Below are 20,586 nucleotides of genomic sequence, written 5' to 3'. Positions count from 1 at the left end.
TTTCTACAGTCAAAAACTTCAGTATTTTTCTGTACAACATACTCTAAAAGCTTTTAAAGTCTGCTAATATTTTCTGAGTATTTAGAATTACCAGTCCTTAGAAATCTGTATGTATATATATAGCTTTTTCCATTGACAGAATACAAGATACTCAAAAGTTACGACTCATCTCTCAGCTCTCTACTTTTCTTCCTCTTTATAATGATGTAAAGACTGATTTATCTTCTAGGAAATCAATGATTATATCATTTTACTACTGATTGGGACGTCAAAAAGCTTTTAGATGTATTGTAAATAAACAATTTGAGATAGGCCACCAGATTGGCTGCCACCCAGAAGAGAAATGTTACTGCAGCTTAGGAGCAGATCAGTGCCCTTATGGAAACAAGCCCAACAAATCAGCGGTTGTCAAGGGACTGGAGAAGTTTAAAGCACAAGATTGGATGCTGCTGAAGGAAGAAAGTAAAATTCACACCAGTGCAGGGGGCATGGATAAGATCCTCTTCTCAGTAAGAGCCCGATGGAAAGGTCCCATTGACTTCATTGGGCTTTGGTGGGGCTTTATACTGAATTCAAGTGATGCATAATGCCTTGTTCAGACTCTCTGCATTTAGATGAATTTCATGCATGGGGAATAAAGATATGAATACGTTAGATATTATGGGGTGAAAAACCATCCCTGAGCAAGGGGATCAGGAAGGGTCTGCTGCACAACCGAAGCGCCAATTAACTGGTAAGGGTTTATGGGGGACGTAAACAGTATGAAGGGATTTGCATGACTCCTTCTCACAGTAGTGAGTGTCACTCATAATGAATAGTTTTGACTAAATCATAAAGATCTTAAATTCTGGCTTTAAATGACTATTCCCCATTGTTCTCAGTTGGTAGTGAGAGTTCTGTGAAGGCTTCCTGGCCCCTTGCAGTGAAGAGAGAGCTGTAGGAAGCATGGCACTGAGTCAATTGGTTTTTTTAATGACGAATGCTTTATGAATACAAAAAGGTGTGTTTCAATGTGCTGTTGCCCTTTGATCTGTCACAGGAGTGCAATGAGGCGTTGTAGCATTCTGTGAGGCTCATGGGTTCTTGCTGCTAATCTTCAAAGATGGTGCAGCATTTCACCATGAGGATTTAATTCCCTCTAGTATATTTTGAGTTTGTGGTTTCAAGGACTGATGTTGGAGGTAGTGAGCCACATAAATTAAGCCATATGCTGTGGCTCACCAATGTATTTCATTAGATTAACTCTCAGCCTTATTTAGGGCCAGGATTGTTATACTGTAGCACTGACACACTCACCCCTTCTCCTCTTTCTTAGAAGACATCTCTTACCATACCATGGCTTGGGTCAGCTGCTACAGACATGTAGTCTGTACTCCCCACACTCACTAGGAATAGCCACAGTTTCTATCTATGCATACAAGGTGTTGGAGAATTGTAGAGGTGCTCTGTAATCTACCACTCTGAGCACTTACCATCTCCATCATTCTCAGCTGTTAATTTAATCCAGTCCCTGCAGTACCCACCTGTCCAGTATTTCCTACGTAATCACATAAGGTCCTGCAAGCCTGTTGACTCCTATGGGAGTATTATGCCCAGAATGCTTCCAGTACTGAACCTTATGTAAGGTAAGCTTCATAAAAACCAGCACCGTGTTTTGATCTCTAAATACCAAATCCTGAATATATACTCTGCAGAGAAGGCCCTAACCCAGCACAGTGATGCAAGTCCACTCAGTAGCCAGTGAATGAAAAAGCTATGCAGGATGGATTGCATGCTTTGAGTACTGAGGAGAAGGGCAAATAGTGGAGGTTTCAGGGAGATGGGGAAACAGGACTAATGTGCTTGACTACCAGGCTTCCTACAAGTTCCAACCAAAACTCCCACATGGAGAAAGAGCAGTGACAGCTACTATTACAGCATATGGGCCAGGGCAGCAGTGGTGGAGGTGCTGGGCCAGGCCTTTAGACAGCATAGAAGGATTGCAGTCCCTCAGTCCCAGTGGAATTCCCCTACGGATCTCTTATCTCTTTTAAGTGCTGTAGTACTTTAGCTTTCAAAGGGAACTTGAGGGACAGCACCATGGACTATGCACCCAAAGTGTATCCCTTCCAACATGAAAGGAAACTCTGCAGCTCAAAACTTAGTTGAACAAGATTTTTCTTTTGAACTCACAGAAAGCAACCCAAGAAAAGAATCAGCAACATACACAGTACAATACAGGCTCCTATTTCAGCTGGCAGCTATGGAGTGCGCTTGTGCTGATCTATTTCTGTACTCCTTGGACCAGAATAATTTCCATCTTTGTAAATCATTTTTCCAAGTAACACAATCCGATTTCAGTTTGCTAGCCTTGACGCATGAGAAACCTCTATTTAAGCCTTGTAAATGTTCCTCAGTAACCAGATGAACGCCAGTAATGTAGCCAATAAATAATCTACACAAAGCCCAAATGAGCCTATTAAGTGTCTGCTCTGGAGTGCCAGAAAGCAGTGGTTAGTCCTGTGGCAATCCCTTTAAAACGACTGACTCCTGCAACATAGAGAGCTTGTGTACACTGGATAAGGGAAATTGCCTTTCCTTGTCACAACAATGTTATGTGCCTTTAAGGAGAGAACAAAGGGAACTCTGCAGTAACATTGAGCAATTTACTGTGTCAGATGATGGAAGGGCAATACCTGGAGAGATACAGAACTCATCATCCAACAATCTAGTCAGTTATTCACGACTTTCTTCCCACTTTTTTTTTTTTTTTTAAACCTCACTCTTCTCCCCCACAGCCAGCCAGACACTGGGCAAAAGTCTGCTCTGTGATGCCAGTGTCTATCCAAAGTAAATCCATTTACTTCTATGATGTTACTCCAGATGTGCACAGATCCATTATTACACATTCCCACAATGCTGTGACCATATCCTCCAAGGCCGGTACTTTGTAAACCTAGATCCAATATTTCCCTAATGTTATACCTAGGGTAACAGAGCTAATAACTGTGGTGAAGGGGTGAAATTCCTCTGTGCGCACAGAGCCAGCACAGGCCTTTGTATCACACAAGCAGTGTGCATAGGTATTGTGTTGGGGTTCTGTACAGGTGTGAATTTCACCCAATGTATTCAATAAAGTATGGAGTTTTGGTTAAGCTATCATCTTAGCTCCACCGCCAGTGGAATGCTGGTCTCATTCCAGACTTCACCAAGAACACTGAGGTAGCCTTTAAGATAAGTTTCTTGTACATTTTCATCAAACAGACAAAAAACGTAAGTGAGCAACTTTGAATCCTAAATTTTATAGATCAGTACAACTAAAAAGAAAGCGGGAACCACTTCACATAGCGAATAGCTACATGAAGACTCCTATTAACTCCAATAACATGAAAGGATACAAAAGAAAAGTGCTAGGCTTTTGTTGTAAAACATTAATAAACTATCAACTTCAGTCATAGAGACGGTATGAAAGGCATATAGAACACAGCCATACAGAGAAGTTAGAGGTAATGCCAGCCTGTAATCTCAGTGAACATTATCACTTGGCTAGCTTCTTCAATAATTAGCTGAAGTCATCCCAAATCTTTATATATTTAGGAAGAGTCTTGTTCAATCCATAGTTTTTCTCAAAAGCAGAAATTTCTCTCAATCATGTAAAATAATCCTGCTGAGTTGGTGACAAATAGAATTTCCTCCTCAAAGCAGGCTGGATTTAACCCATATTACGATGACAGTAACATATCCCTTTGTGACTTACAAATATTTTGTATTCCACTAAAGTCATTAACAAAATACATCTTGGAGACTAATACTGCCCTGAAGCAACAGTCACCATGGGCCATATCATGCCATTAATTTTAGACAGAACTCATGGTTGAAATCAGTGGGGAGATCTGCATAAAAATGGGGGCAAAACAAAGTCGTAAATCATGAATTTACATCTTCCAAGATAGAATCTGAAAACATGACCACGATATATGCTCAGTAGTACAAGCAATTCTTTTATGTCTGCAGTGTCAATTGCTCTCCTTCAGTCCATTTAAAAAGAGATTGCATTGTTATAATTGGTTCCCAGCATGGAACAGATCCTCACCTGGTGTAAATCTGTGCAGCTTTATGCCAGTTTACATCAGATGAAGATCTGGCCCCGTATTTCCAAAAGATTTTTTTAAAGTCTATTAATATGGATTAGAATTGTGGGGTAAAGAAGATGGGAAAAATTGCAACTTTTGGGCCAGGGACTATGTTTTCATTAAGCTGGCATAGTGCCTAGCATAATGATGCTCTGACCCGTTTTGGGCCTTTAGCTGCTATTGATATATAAATATTTGATAGTAGGTTTGCCTGGAAATAATAGTTGCTTTAACGCAGACAAAGACTTAGGACAAGCGTTGGAAGACGTATGGGAAGAAAAACGCCTGGAATTCTTTTTGTTCATGTTCCGGCCAAATCCTGCTCATTTTACTCACATCAGTAGTATCATGTAAGGCTATCCACATGAGTAAACTAAGCAGGATTTGGCTCTGAAGCCCTTAGTTATTAAAGAAGTGAATTTTGATTAGGAGTGAGAGGCAGCTAAAAGTAAACAGGAAACAAACAAATACTGCTGAAAATGAGCCAGATACCAGAGCTGGCAACTGTGAGTCTCTGGAGCCACCAGCCATTCTAATCAGGGTACAACTGAAAGCACTGTGTTGAGACCTATTCTCTGGCACTGGAGAAGAAAATGGCTGTTCATTCATTCTCTCTCAAACTCTGTGGGGTTGGACAGGAGTGACGGAGCAGAATAGATCCCTTATGGTAGCTGTTGAAGGGGACATTTTTTTAAATGCGGGTGTTGTCGTCTGTGTTACTAACTCCTAGCACTTATTAGCACTTTAGAGACATTAATACTTAATCCTCCTCACCGCTCACACTGCTTATTTCACTTTTGGCACATCTCTCTGTCAGACAACAGACTAGCTCACTTCACTTTCTGGATTTCATGCATTAACACAATGCTGCAATGTTGCAAATTCTGCAAGGAAATGTTTAAAACAAACCAAACTTTTTCCATTGAATGTTCTCATGATTCCACACAAACATTTCTAGTACCATAAAGTTTTGCTAAGCATTTCCCCTCCCCTGACCAAACCTAAACATTAAGCCGAAACTATTCAACAGGGACCAACTTAAGCTGTGGATAAAAACAAACAACAACCCTGCAACACAGTGATTAATGCATATAGATCCTTTGGGGAATGCCTGTGATTACAAAACAGCTTTCTTGATAGTTACCACACAGCATTGCCTGTATATCACATGGGAAAGATGTGATTGTGAAGGGGAGTGACAACAGTTCTGTATTTTTGTCTTACTTCCTTGTCATCCCCAGGGTGTATGTTGCATCTATAAATCTGCTATATACCACTGTACACTTTGTGTACTGATAACTTAGCATAATATGCCATTTATTTTAATAGGTTAACTCTTGAGGCAGCAGAGTGAAGGAAGGGACCAGAGACCCTATAAATTGTATTTGTGCCATTGCTATGTTTTGTCTGAAGGGAGCAGAGGGGTGGGTGATTAGAAGGAACCAGGTCTTTTCTACTCTTTTCAGTGAACTCAGTGCTCATGAAAGGTACTTTATTGACAAACTTGGTATTGCCCCATGCTTTTCCACAAAACAGGGATAGTCTGAACAGTGGTAGAGCGAACTTTGCCATGGCCTTGTCCTTGGTCTCTAGGAGTAAGAGAATATCCCACTCAATCCTGTGCCAAGAAGAGTTCCAGTTGTAGAGATGTGGACTGTCCACTAGAAATGGGACTAAGATTTTAACATTGCATCACTGCTACCAGTGCCCTGACAGGGAAAAGAGAAGCAGCAGTTGCTGAAACATTGAAGGCAGAAGTACTTATATAACCATGTGATGGGAGATATGAAGAGAATTGCAAAGGTTATTTTTTGGAGGGGGAATATGGGGAGTGTTCTGCCTTGTTTTCTTGCATCTTTGTAGCTAGGGGGAAATTTATTAAATTTGTTCATTCCCTTTACAGAGCAGTTAAGGAGGAAATACCTCTGCTGTTGGAATGCCAACTGCCTATAAAATAGCAAAGGAAGAACAAGTCAACAGATGTCATGTCAATCACTGCCTGCTGGCAATCATTTCCTAACCCCACAACCCAACGAAATACAGTACAGCCCTATTTCAGATGTAGGGTTTTCCAGTTATAATGAGTGACTATCTTGTCAGACTACTGCAATCACCTAGGAGAATAAATGAAGGCAAATTTCATCATTGGCTAACTAATGAACGTCAGAGAGTAATGGTTTAAATGTTCCTGCTATTCTAATGAGACATGCAGAGAAGGAAATGTTTCCTGTGTTAGTTTTCTGGATAGGGAAAATGCAGTTTTATGGAAGCACTATGCAGAGAAATACAGTGTATAGTTCTAGAGCCAACTGCACTTAACATACAGTAGCTGATCTGTCTGAAAAGAATGATAGCCAAGCAACTACATAGAATCTATGGGTTCTGAAGACTTCATAAACCATGACAGCACACCTTAGTGGAATGAGCTAATGCTATCGCAGGTTTATTTGATTCTTTAGCATCTAATGCATGGGTACATCCAAATCTCTCCATCCTCACCTTGTGCTACTCCTGAACCTGGTCTTCTATTTACTGTTCGGCTGGCCTAGCCCTTCTATCCATTCACTTTTAAAACTAAGCAAGGATATTGCTTTCTTTAAGAAGTCAGTCATAATACACACATTCTGACATTAGTAATTTACATTCCATTACTCCAAACAAGTCATATTATCATCTCATGACGGAAACGAGGAAGCAAGAGCAGACACAATAAGACTTCAGTGATCTCTTTGCTGGAGAATTCACTATAGTAACACGTAAGCACATCTAAAGAGCAGTTAGTAGAATCATTCCCCCTTTGCACTTGCTGATCCAGTCCCTAGCCTTGAAGATTAGAGCCGGAATACCACAAAGACGTCCTTCCTGAATTCAAGCCATTACTTCAGTCAGTGTCCCCTGGACTGTGTGTGCTTAAGGATAGTAGCTTGTGAGAAACTGGAAAATTAATGCCAAACATCATACTCAATGACCATATAGTCTGAGAAAAGAATGACAGTGTAACATGTATCTCTTAAAATGTATAGTAGATTACACTCAGATTACAGTCCCCTTTAAATAACAATCCATCTAGAAGAATTATGGAAGAGCATCTGGTAGAGGTTAATTCAGTCTCATTTGAGAAACTCTTGGGATCAAACCAAAAGGAGGAGTGGGAGGCAAGGGGAGCATATTCTGTCATGTGTTATTGTCATGCATAAAATCACAATTGTATAGGGCCAGATTCTGCTTTCTTTACTAACACTGAAAAATTCATCCCTCTGTGAAGAACTGAAGTCAAAAAAGGCTCCCATTACCTTCTACTGGAGTAGGATCATGTCCTAAATTCCTTTGACCCTACTTAACATTAAACTGCTTTACTACTTTAGGTGCAGTTTCTCTGGCAGGAAAGGCTAGTGCTTGGAGATACAATGAACCTCGTAAATAAAATAAGAGACAAAACCTTTTTCCTTCATCATTTAATTCTTTAGTTTCTCTGAGCAAATGCCCAGGACATTGCAATAAGAGCTTGTTATAAATGCTTGTAAAATGACTTTTTTAGAACAATGAGGTTTAGAGGGCAAAGATGGGAACTCTCTCTCAATGTATATTTTCATTGTTTATTTTATTTTTGCACAGATAAAAAAAGCAAGGAATACAAATAAGATCATTCATACGTAAAATCAAAACAAGTAATAGACACATGATTAAACCGCATTAGACAGTATAGTTACAAGTGTATCCAGTGTTTCCCAGGACACATTCAGAGGCATATATTTTTTATTTGATAGAAGTGGTGACTAGATATTGAATGGTAAAGTGTAGCATATTGTCTTCCCAGGGTTTATTCTGTCCTCACAATATAGCACTGAGCAACAGTATTTCCTAGCCCAAATCCATTACATAGGTAATCAGATTTCTCAGTTCATCTTTGACTAACGTATAACAAAATTCATAATTATTGTAGCTGCCTGGATTAAGAAAGGGGGAAAGTTCAGCATTGCCCAGTATAAATTCCTGCATTCCGCTCTCTGAATCACTATTTACAGTTTTGTGTTTCTAGCATTAATGCTGCCAGTTACAGAAGAAGCTAGCAGATGATCTTGAGAGATTAATTTAAAATTGATTTAGAGTCTGTGTATAATTTACTGAGCCCTGAGATGGGAGCGGGGGTGGCGGGAAAGCCACAGCAGAGTGGCTTTAGCATAATCTGCTCCAGGCATGGATGTTGGAATGAAGCCTTGGGAAAGCTAGCTCATTAATTATCCTTTCGACCTCAGTGGCCATTAGTTAAGCTCTGAGTTTTTTAGAATGAAAACGACAAGTCCTAAAGTGCTGCTCTGATTTCCAGGCATCCTCTTGACAGAGAAAAGGGAGAGAGGTTTTTGCCATTCTCTGATCTCATGTCCTTGTGTGGTGCAGCCCTTCACTCCTGACTTCTTCACAGACACTGTGCAGACTCCCCTGGTTGTGCATTCACAGCACCCTTTAATTTTAAGTTCCTCCACCACTACCACAACAATCCCCATGCAACAATCTATTTACATTATCTACAGTGTTTTTGGCCCACTCCTCAGGGCCTCAGGGGAACAGAGGGTTCCCTTCTCTGAGGCCTCCGTGTGACCCGTCTCAGCTAGCCCTGTTCCCCTCCCAGTCTCTCTCGCCAGCGATTCTTTACTGTGCCTCTCTATCAGACCTGGGGTCGTTGACATTTTATCCCACCCACCCAGCCAGCCAGATTATCTACCTCCATCAGCTTTCTCTGGGGAACTAATTGGCATCTCAGGGCAGGTCTACACTAGAAGCGCTACATGGGTGCGGCTGCGCCGCAGTAGCGTGTCTGGTGAAGACGCTCCATGCCGTCGAGAGGGCACCCTTCCATTGGCATAGCACCAGTGAGGACATCGCTTAGGTCGGTGTTACTGGCATCACTCAGGGCAAGTCTTTTTCGCACCTCGGAGCGACGTAAATTAGAGGGCTGGGTCACTTGTTAGCCTGTAGCACTCTGTCACAGGCCTCTTCACAAGTTATTGCTTGTATATTATAGTCAAATAAGTGCCAACGGAGGTAATACTGTGCCAGCTTCAGTGGGCTGCCCAACGGCCAGGTCTACACACTATAAACTTACATCGGTGTACCCGAGTTGAAAAATCCACACCCGAGCGATGCAGCAATAGCGATCTAACCCCAGGCGCAGACAGTGCTATGCCGACAGGAGAGCTCCTCCCATAGCTACTGCCTCTTGTGGAGGTGAATCAGCTACTCCGACTGGAGACACTCTCCCATCGGCGAAGCAGCATCCTCACTAAAGCGCTACAGCAGCGCAGCTGCCCCAGTCCCACAGCAGTTTATTAGGTGTAGTATGAAGCTGCTCTAAGACTTGTCTGGGGAGTCCATGTGCTGTAAGAAATGGCTTTAGCATTCGTATCTCTCACATAGGAAGCATCATAGCTATTAAGTATGCTAGAAAGGATCGAGCAGCTTGGAAAGCTCGGACATTTGTTTTCAAGCAAGCACTATAGTATTGAAAGCGTGGGGAAAGGCCACTGAAAAGTAGTTAATAGTAAATTGTCTTCAGGCTTTGAGCTCAAAAGGAGTACAGGCAGGCAGCTGGCTGATGGGAAGATGTTATTTCTAAAATAAATTTTGAAAGAGACAGACAAGCAACCACGAAGGACTCTATGCTGCAAGATGCTGAGGATGTTCTAGGAACCCTGAGTTCACCCCAATAGGAATGAAAGCCTGGAACAGCCAGCGCCAAGGAGGCCCTCGGCATTCTGCAGTGTTCAGCCCAGAGGAAGGGAAACAGATCACTTCAAAAGAAACTATCTGAATAGACTTGGGGGAAAAATAAAGCTGGCCAGCACTTGAATTTGGCAACAAGTATAACTCCATTAAGATCAGGTCAGCTTGGTTTAAGTTCTTCATCAAGTGAAGCTTCAAATGCAATTCAGTGTAGGACTCAATGGCAGAAAATTAGCAACTCAAATTAGTGATAAATAAAACCAGAAAGAAGGCTAAACAGAGACCTCCTTCTCCAGACATGAATATGGTCCATTAACCTTTTTTGTTAAATATTTTAAGTTGTGCTATGTCACTGTAGGCAGACCGCAGATTTTCTGTTATTGCCTAAGTAGTGTCGGGAAGTTTCCTTCACTGAATGATGATCATTAGCAAACGTGAAATCATTTAGTGAGGTTTAAGAACATTCCGCTTGTTTATTAGCTGGCAGAGTTTATTTAAACACGACCCTAACAGTTTCTACCTTATATAGCAATAAAACACATGCACTGATCTTTATATCTGTTGCCTAAACATTAGGCCATTATTTTCCAAGTGTTGTGTGCAAATTCTCAGGAAGTACTCAAGCTTATTTCTGGTATGTGGAGGAACATTAACTCATGACAGGTATACTAATTCCTTTTCCATAACAGAATCTACTTAGATTGTAAACTGTTTGAGACCAGGCCATCTTTTAGTTCAGTGTTTGTACAGCATCTGGCATAGTAGTGTCCTGGTCCCTGCATGGGGGCTTAGATGCTACGATAACACAAATACATTTAGTTTCAGCTTTTCAGACAACAATCCACTTTCCACTGCCCGCAATGCACATCATGATAATAGTTTTATTTCCGTTGATAAATATTGTACATGGATGGAGCTGCAAGTTGAGAGACTCAAACAAACAGATTGCCAGAATTGAGAGCAGATTGATCTGGTCCTTGATTTTCAAAAAACCATCTGTGAACGGATGCACAGCTCCCATGAGGTATCTAGCAGGGCAATGGTTAAAGCCCCATCTCTGAGCTGGGAATTAACATTGGCACCCACCCTCCGTAGGGGAAACCTAACAGGGAGACAGAGGGCTGGACTCAGCTGACAATTTTCCCGTGCCTTGTTAGAAGAGAGAATGATGAATAAGAAGATCCTCCCACCCTCAGTAACGTAGAACTCCCAACCAACTCAGTGGGAGCTTTGTCCAAGCAAGGATGGCAGAACTACACCTTAAGATTTCCTATAGCAGTCACTAGGCTCCAAATCTGATTGACTATGGTGGCTTAGAGAAGAATTGGGATTGTATGCCATGAATCTGCTAGGGTGAAAAAGGTTCTCCTTCTTCTAATGAATCCTCAATCATATGAGCTAACTGTTCTGAGTATGGACAGTATGATGAATCCAAGCTGCCTTCATCCAGAATCAGAGATGATTATTCAAACTGGGAGCTTTCCCATTTTGGGGAATAAGAGACTGGAATTGACTGGGTTGACTATCTCCCTTTTAACTCATCTTTGTCAGAACAAGATTTATGTAAAATTGCACACTCTAATTGACTATTTTTTTTAAATTCAGAAAGCCAGTAGAGCATCCGTCTAAACAGTATGTATGGATGGATGGATGTACGTACTCCATTTTAATACCTTTTAAAGTAAAGTGTTTTGCTCCTTTGCTGATACTTACAAAATGTCTTGTGGGCAGGCCCAAAAGCAATATCCCTGTATTTACTACTTCTCTTTCCACACTCTTGCCTGCTGCCTTTTCTGTTTCTAGTACTCCTAGTCTGAAAACAAGGGATTGATTGAAGTTTGAATTGCCACTGCATTACACAGCACTGACAAATTGAGTTTAGATTTCACGCTGAGCACAACAGAGGCATGCAGACACTTAGACGTAGTCTACAGAGATTTTGTACTGGTATGACCATTTCAGTTAGGAGTGTGATTTTATTTTAACCGATACGCCCCCTAACAATGACACAGTTATACTGGTATTAGTGTGCTGATATAGCTTGTTTCCCTTCCCACAGAGAAATAACGTATACTGCATAAGCCCATTTATAGCTGCATCCATGCTATACCAGCACAGTCAAGGCCATACAACTCTCGTGTTTAGACAAGGCTATGATGAAATTGTCTGCAGTAAGCATCTAAAGGGATCTCAAAGTTTCTGTTAGAATAAAACATTTTTACATTTAAGCGAGTGATGTGCTAGCACACAAAGCTAGCAATGGTCAATGCTGATATCAATAGTCTCATTGGATCAAAGAGGGAAGAGATCTTTAAGGCTGCTAGGTTCTTACACAGAGATCTTCAGATCTGATTTACAATCTGTGTTATAAATTAGAGGAACATCAGCTAATCAGAATCCAGAGAAATACAACTGTCTGCTTTAAATGACAATGAAAATCTCACCACTATGTATGTCCAGTCCCAAGGTTAGAGCCTGGACCAATATCCCTGAACCATGTTAGATCCATTTACCATACGTTGTAAGTGAAACAAAACAGTTCTTATAGAACGTAAGAGCTTGTCTACATGGGGACATACAGGAAAATTAATCTGGGCTAACTAAGGCAAAATTACAAAAGATTATATAATTCCTGTCCGGCAGTCAGTCATAAGGGAATCAGGGGACACTCTGTGGCTTGGGGAGAGCTGCTGCTCATTTGGTGAGAGGTGTGTGGTTTGGGGAGACCTCTAGCTGGCATCCCCTGAAAAGCTACACTAGCTGCAGTAACTCCTGCTCACTTTCCCAGTGCTTTAGAGCTCCCTTAGATACTCCATGAGGCCTGGTGCTTGGTGAACTCCTTGCTATCTAAGCCCATAGAGCTGTGACTCCCCACACACACACTTTATGCTGCTCAGTTTACACTTGGACTGGAAATTCTGTTACTGTGAATTACAACAGTTTGCATCAGATAAAATAACCTAAAGTCTTGCTGTTGTCTCCAGTCCTCTGCGAGATCTACAATTATGATAGAACAAAACAGAGTGGGACAAGTTCATGCCCTGTGAACCTCTCAGGGCAGGAGAGTCTTACAAACTTCAGTCCCCTGTCAGCTCATTACAACAAAACCAGCAAGGGCAGCAGAGTGACAATGCAACATGCACATGTCCACACAATGCCTACGTTGGGTTTAGCCGGCTTTAGGAGCAAAGATACATACACTTAACTCTTACATTGGGAGAATTTAAAAATCCATCATCATGGGACATTGTAAAGTACAGTGTGAAGTACAGAATATTATCCCAAGGGGATGGGCTTTACGCCTATAAACCTTGGGAGGGTGCCTTTAACATGTGATTCGTTGAAAGACAAACATCTTCTGTTACATTCCTTGAGCAAGGAGCAACAATATCCATTAACGGAGGCTAGGAGAAAAAAGTTTGGTACCATAGGTCAAAGCAGCTTTCACGCATGTTACTCCAGTCTGTTGGTTCCAGGAAGGTTAACTATGTGGTCACTGCCTTAACTATAAGGGCCAGATTTTCTAGAGAGCTCAGCACTCAGCCTATCTAGCTCTTCAGAAAGTCTGGTCGTAAACATCTATTAGGATTAGCACTAAGTAGCAAGGTAACTTATTTAATGTTTATGCAAATTATCATTTAGAAAGAAGAGGTACTACAATGAATAATGTGTTTTATTTGAAAAGCAGTATTAGTCACAAGATTTTAAAGGATTTATCATTGCTTAATATTCTCAGTGGCAAATTACACTTTGGCAGGAAGATCATTTCTACTCTTGATAATTACCACCTTTGGGGGAAGATGGTAGGGGAGATCATTAACTACTCTTCTTTTAGAACGGTCCATGAGAGGTTTCCTTCATCGTGACAGTTGGCCTAGTGTTCATTACATCCCTGAGATGTCCACAGAACTCAGGACATGTCTTTATTGAGGAATAAATACTTCTGTCATGACTATCAGGAGTTTGTTATTGTCCAGTCATATAATTTTCACAACAGGACATTACAGCAACAAGTATAATTTTTCTTTAAAGAGGATAATTATCCTTATAATTAGGTGTCTGTTACACAGCACAATAACTTCTTTCTAAGTGCACATTACATCACAAGATAAATGTATTTCTTGAAAGAAAGCAGGTCTCTAAGAAATGTCATGATGGGAGGAGAAAAAAAAACAAAAAACAAAATATTTTCAAAAAATTCAATTGAAGCATTCACGGCTTAACGCCCAGAATTTACTATGGTAAATATAGTAGAGGATAGCCTGAAAAATCATTGTCAGTTATTGAGAGGCCTACTCGATTCATGGTGTCTACTAAGGTTTTAAAAGCTCTATGCAGTGTTGTAGCTGTATTGGTCCCAGGATATTTTCTTTTATCACTTCACCCACCTTATCTCTTTAAAAGTTCTACACAGTGGTGTCCGTGAGTCACACACGTACATCAGACAAGGTGCTGTAGTAGTTAACACATTTCACCACAGTGGTCACCCTAAAAAGTCAGTATTTACCACATGTTGCTGAGATATCACAGTCATTCCCTATCTCAAAGTACAGAGAAATGCTATCATATCTCAGACAACATGGTGTAGTAATTTCCACTCCAGCTGCTCTACCAGCAATACCTAGAGATCATCTGGGTGATAGAAGCACATTGTATTGCTATACGTGCAATATGGGGAGCTAAATCGCATGTATACAGCCCTGTCCGTGTGCACAGAAGGGAAGGGGATATGTCATGGGGTGCTCACTGTGTTAGTGGCACCTCCTCAGGAGGTTAGCTCTTTCCAGGTGCTGTACCCTCCTCTCATGGTTTCTTCATCCCTCCTGTCTCGCCCTGCAGCCTCTTTCACTTCAGGAGCTACAGTTTCCTCTTCGTGAGTTGGCTCTTCAGCCAGGTCACTGTGGTCCTCCCCTTCCAGAATATCAAACTTTTCTGAGGCAAACTGCCCCAGACAGTCCACTGTACGGTATGCACCACTTCCCCAGCGGCTGGTGGGGGAACCCAGGCCTGCCCTCTACTCTGGATTCCAGCTCAGGGCCCTCATAAGCAGCAGAGGTCTGCCCTATTCTATCCCTTACTGCTTTTCTCTTGAGCCTTTCCTACCTTTCCAGCTGTCTCCCTTCCCTGGGTTTGCTAGCCTAAATGCCGTCCTCCCAGGGAGTAACTAGCTCTAGCCCTAAACACATCTCACTTCTCCTTGTGAGAGACTGCAGCCTACTTCCCTGCCGCCCCTTTCTGGTCTCAGCTCCCGGGTGTTATCCAGGCCCCTCCTGTTCCTGTCCTGTCCTGTCCCGTCCCATTTAATCAATATCTGCTCTCTGGCTCCTTCTTCGGGTGCAACCTGGGGAGTTAACTGGCCCACCTGACCATCTTAACTCCTTCAAGTCTTGTGTGGGGTGGACACCCCATCACATGGGGCCAAACCTGGCCATTGCCATGCTGATGGCTTCCTTCCCTGTTTAAAGAATGCAAAGCACATGAATTATGGCTTCCTTTCACATCTCCTGCTCCCTGCAATGAACCTCTACTGGAGCAACCCTAATCTGTCCTGACTACTCCAGGGAGGTAGACTGTTGTTTTGATTTGTGGCTACAGCATAACTACAATATACCATGAAGTGATCCCTTTCTGGCTTGGTGTTGTGGCATATTGGGGGAAAACTAAGCTGGAGAGTTCAGGGAAACTAGGCTTTGGCAAGCATGTGTTGTTTAGTCTATTACTGCTTGACTTATTGCAAACTCCTCCCTGTTCTAATTCTTGCCTTTGATGTGCGAGTTCATGTTCTTTGTGTATTTACTCCTGTTAAAATGCTCATTAGGGGCATTTTTCTTTTTGACATTTGTTTGCACTTGGTATCAAAATAATCTTCCAGTAACACTGAAAGTATTTAAATATTTTTATAAAGTGCAGGGTTCAGTATATCTAGAAGCATTTTTTTAAAAACTTATAGTAAACAATAGATTGGAATTTATTGCCACACTAGCCAGCCATGCCCACTCCTTCTTACAGCTACTGGACTTTTCCAATTAAGGTAACAAGCATGGCTTGTTTTTGGTGTGTGTTTATCTTGGTGTATAAACAAACTCTTCCATGTTTTTAGTTACCAACCACCAAACTTTAACCAATAGATGTTTTGCTTCTTTGGCTGATACAGGGACCACCACACCTTTCCTTATGTCATAACACAAAAGGGTACAAAGTCAAAATAGGGTTCACTTGAAAGTCAGGTTTCACAGAGACTATTTCCTACTTTGTGATTAAATGGTGCTTTTTTATAGTGATTGTTGGTATTAGAAAGGATTGAAGGGAAAGCAGCCAATTTTTAATTTTGCTATTTCCCCGGTTATGGTAGTGCTGCTATTTTCCAAATGCCCAAATCAGTGAGTACATACAATTAATGGTGTTAGTGTCCCCATATTTGGATGCTGCTAAGCTCTCCTCCGGTTAGTTGTGTACCATAAAACCACTGGTTTTAGTTTTTAAATGTGTGGAGGTTCTTACCTTACAAGGTTTTGCAACTTTCACAAATAACTTCATTGCTTTTGCTTGCTCGGGCCACATTTACGTTATGTCCAAAACACCACAGCTGTATCACTTATGAAGCATTTGATGTTCAATACTTCCATTTCTGGTGCAATGAAGCTGGGCTAATAGTGTATGATGACAAACCTCTCAGTTAAACCTTCCTTTGTCAGAGTTATTTCCTAGTTCAAATCCTGCACATAAGACTCTTGCCTGCAATGTCAAATAATAGTGGTACATAATTGCCAAATTGTGTCAGTTTTTAAGTGGATACAATTAAATAGATTCTTATAAAGCTCAACTGTGGGTCAGTTTCATCTTTGGTAGAACTCCATTCACACCAAGGGAGCTCTATTAGAGATGAATTTTGGACCAATCATTTTAAAGTTAACTATAGGGCTGATATTTTCAAAGCCATCTAAAGGATTTGGACATCCAATTCCCATTCAAATGAAATAGCATCTAGATCCCTTGAATATTTTAACTGCTGAAATGTACACACGCCGCACGACAAGGTGGGGTGAGATATCATCTTTTATTGGACCAACTTCTGTTGGTGGAAGAGCCAAGCTTTCCAAGCAACAGAGTTCTTCTTCGGGTCTGTCAGCCTGAAAATTTTTCTCCCTCACCAACAGAAGCTGGACTCATAAAAGATATTACCTCCCCAACCTTGTCTATTTAATATCCTCGGACCAACACAGCTATGCCGCATACACACTCAGAATGGACAGATCTAGTCTCCCACTCTCTGTTTCCCGTATTTATTCAAGTATTGATTATGGGCTCATGAGGGAGAAGAGCTGTCTAAAGCAAGATGCTGTGCAAATTCTCTTGCATGGCTTTATCAGACTACCTCATTCCTGACCCTCTTCTCCCAGCACCCTTAGTTAGTCCATGCCTGGGCCTCTCTTGAAGAGATGATGCCAGATGGTGAGCTGGTTTTGTAACATACACAAAATATAGGAAGACACAACCCAGTTCATTTCCACTTGCAGATCAAGTCTGAATTTCAACTCCTATCTTGAGACATAAATTATTCCACTAATCTATTGTGCTAGCTAACCCCATTCACTACTGGCCAGGAAGTGCTTTTTTATAGTGATTGTGGGTATTAGAAAGGACTGAAGGGAAAGCAGCCAATTTTTAATTTTGCTACTTCCCCACTTATGGTAGTGCTGCTATTCTCCAAGAGCCCAAATCAGTGGGTACATAAGATTAATGGCGTTAGTGTCCCCGTATTTGGACACTGCTAAGCTCTCCTCTGGTTAGTTATGTACCATGGTTGTGTTTTTTTAGTCTTCTCTCCCAGGTTGTTATGAAATCAAACTGTCTTTTTACACATGGGAACATATTCATAATAGCCATTTAAAAGCTTTAGAAGTTTGAGCATGGGGCCCTATAGACTTGCACATGTTTAACTGGCCTTCTTTAAAAATTACTGATAAATTCCATCTGGTCCATAGGATTTGTTGGTTTGAAGTTGTCAGACACACGGGATATTTCTGCTGCGCAGATCCTGCAGTTACACCACAGTAACATGCACACTAAGAGCAAACAGGCTGGTTGTAGTGTTGTCCTACAATCACATTGTGAATACTTTAACTGCTCCTTTTTCTACCAGATCCTGCGTCCTACTGCTCATTTCTACAACCTTAATCTTAACTAAGATAAAGGTCACGCACAACTTCACTATTAATTTATTTCCATTATCAGGCTCCAGTGTACTACCACTAACTACCTTGTCTATAACTCCTAGAAATAAAGCCATGGAAATTATTTACACAGCCTCTCCTTTCTAAATCCATGCTAGCTATTTCTTATTGTACAGTCATGATTCTACCGAGCAGTTCAGTACAATTTCTTGCTCACACTTAATATGAGTACATTTAGTACAACAGTTTACAAATGGTTAAAACATGATGAATAGATGTTACAGATAGGGATGAGCAACAGTTATAAATAGGCTTGGAAGGATTAGATTTTTATTGGTAAATGTCAGTAAATGTCAAGTTCTTCATACACACAGAAACCAATAAAAATATTTCCACCAATAATAGACATTTACAGATAGGCAACGTAAGAAAAATTATGCTTGAGAGCTTTAGAGTTTGATTTAAAGATATTTACTTTGTATATTTGGACATGTTGATAATTTTAGTTAAAGGTTTAATGTGCCCTTAATATAAAGTGTAACCTATTTCTTTTCCATTACATTCAAATTAACAAATGTACCTAACATTTATTATAATCAAATCCACTTCTAGCAGGCATAAGTTACTGCTGGAAATTTGATGGAATGCCCACTTTTTCACTAGCTGCACTATTGTTAACTCCAGTCTGTTCCTTATATATTAAAATATGTTTTATTTTAAATTGAAGCCTTTACATATTCATGAATATCTTTTTAAACAAACAATTTAGGTAGTAAATGGTTTTTAATGAGACACTATGGTCCAGCTCCTCAAGGATATTTGCAAATAACTCCCATTAAAATCAATGGGAGTTAAGCACAGGTCTTCAGCTCTCAGTTGACCTCAAGCTAAAGGTAAAAAGGGCACATGAGAGTGTAGAGGTAATTACTAAGGACAGATTTTTAAAGGTAGTTTGGTGCCTATTACACTGTAGGCACAAACATAGACCACGGCAGTGCAAGCTTCCCCTTTGCAACTAGCACCAGGTTGGGGGACCTGGGTACAACCAGATAGTCTCATGACATTTAAAACATGGATTGGTCTTGCAGTGTGTGCATGAGATCACACAACATTTTAACCAGGGTCGGAACCCCTGCTTCAGCCTTGGGCTTTTACAGGTCTAGAATTGTTTGGAAACACAATGTGTGGTGTCCACCCTGGGAGACATCTTTGTTGTAAAAGGGTCTCCTAACATGGTGAGATTGACCGCCTAGATGGGTGCTAACAGCCACAACTCCCACTGTAATCAGCTAGATCAGGGGCTCTCAACCTTTTTCTTTCAGAGGCCCTGCCCCAGCAGGCTATAAAAGCTCCACCTCAACTTCTTTTCCTGCATATAAAAGCCAGGGCCGGCATAAGGGGGTAGCAAGCAGCGCAACTGCCTGGGGCCCCACACCACAGGGCTTCAGCTTTCCGCCATGGGTCCCAGTGAGTCCGACACTGGTCCTGCTTGGCAGCCCCCCTGAAACCTGCTCTGGTCCCCCAGGTGGCCCCAGGCCCCCGGTTGAGAACCACGGAGCTGGAGGGAAGAAAGCAGTGTAGGCCCCTATGATTTTTGATTAAGTTACCTAAATTGCCTATTTCACAGTTCTCAGGGTCAGACATGCAAAAAGGCTCTGACCAGGCATATTGGATCAATTGTAAGGCAAAGCAAGAAAATTCTTTTCTATCCATCCTCACATAACAGGAGGATGCCAACGCAGTTATAGCAAACCCAGACATGAGTGACTCCTGGCCAGGTCCACGCTACAGTAAACAGGGGACCGGCTAGCACAGATTCCCTGTCGAGCACAGAGAGGGATTTTTGTCTGTGCATCGTATTAGCCTTATCCCTACCCCTCGTTATCATTCTTTAGCAGTTTCTCAGGGAAGAAAAAAAACCCATCCAGACCTGTCAGTTGTTGTACCAGCAACAAACTGCGCTTGAACACAATTGCTGGTAACATGGCTTTATATTTCATGTGGACTGGGTCTGAGTCTGTTTCCATTAATAGTCATGCAGAATCTGCTTTGTGAATTGTGTTTCTGGGAGTGTGCATGGTTTCTGGTAATCCATGCAATGTGTATATAATGAGTAAATGCATATTTACATGCAAATAATATAGCTGAGCACTTAGTCCTAAACATTTTGTACTCTATTCAGCCATCTGGAATCAAAATATTTTGAGAATATTACAGATGGTCTTTATTTTAGTTTCAAAATCTCTTAAAACAAATATAAAGACTCTTTATACCCAGTCTTGTCTCTACATTTACCAAACTTTTTCAGCATTTCTAGTATGTGCTTTTGGATTTGGGTCGCCATGGTAGATATGCGTGCGCTTACATGCCCTTTTCATCACCAAGTGCCAATAGGTGGGCACTCACTCCGAGAAAGAGCAGGAAGCTTTACTGGTGCTACCCTAACCTGAGGATTTTTCAGCTCTAAACTTTGGTTGCAGCTCTTAAGGAAGCCACTTCAGCTTCAGTTCCTGGGTGATGTAGCCACACTCCTCCCTTTTCAGACTATTTCCTACTTCTAAATGTGACTAGTTTTTTAC

General features: G+C 41.3%; 1 protein-coding gene across 2 annotated transcripts in view; it reads left to right on the top strand.

The window, feature by feature from the left end:
• TNFAIP8L3 (TNF alpha induced protein 8 like 3) overlaps window positions 1–20,586 on the top strand; it is a 59,931-nt gene that overhangs the window by 26,496 nt on the left and 12,849 nt on the right. Inside the window, exon 1 of one of the 2 annotated variants that reach the window (XM_043524022.1) lies at window positions 11,454–11,489. The exons of the other annotated variant lie outside the window; for it this stretch is intronic. Within the exon in view, the coding sequence (XP_043379957.1) occupies window positions 11,468–11,489 (22 nt within the window). The 5' untranslated portion in view covers window positions 11,454–11,467. Of the gene's footprint in view, window positions 1–11,453; window positions 11,490–20,586 lie in introns of those variants that run through there. 2 annotated transcript variants of the gene reach the window in all.

This window comes from Chelonia mydas, chromosome 10, assembly GCF_015237465.2.
Source record: "Chelonia mydas isolate rCheMyd1 chromosome 10, rCheMyd1.pri.v2, whole genome shotgun sequence".
NCBI classification, from domain to species: domain Eukaryota; kingdom Metazoa; phylum Chordata; order Testudines; family Cheloniidae; genus Chelonia; species Chelonia mydas.
Note: the sequence above shows the minus strand (reverse complement) of the source record. Positions and strands in the feature narration are given on the sequence as shown.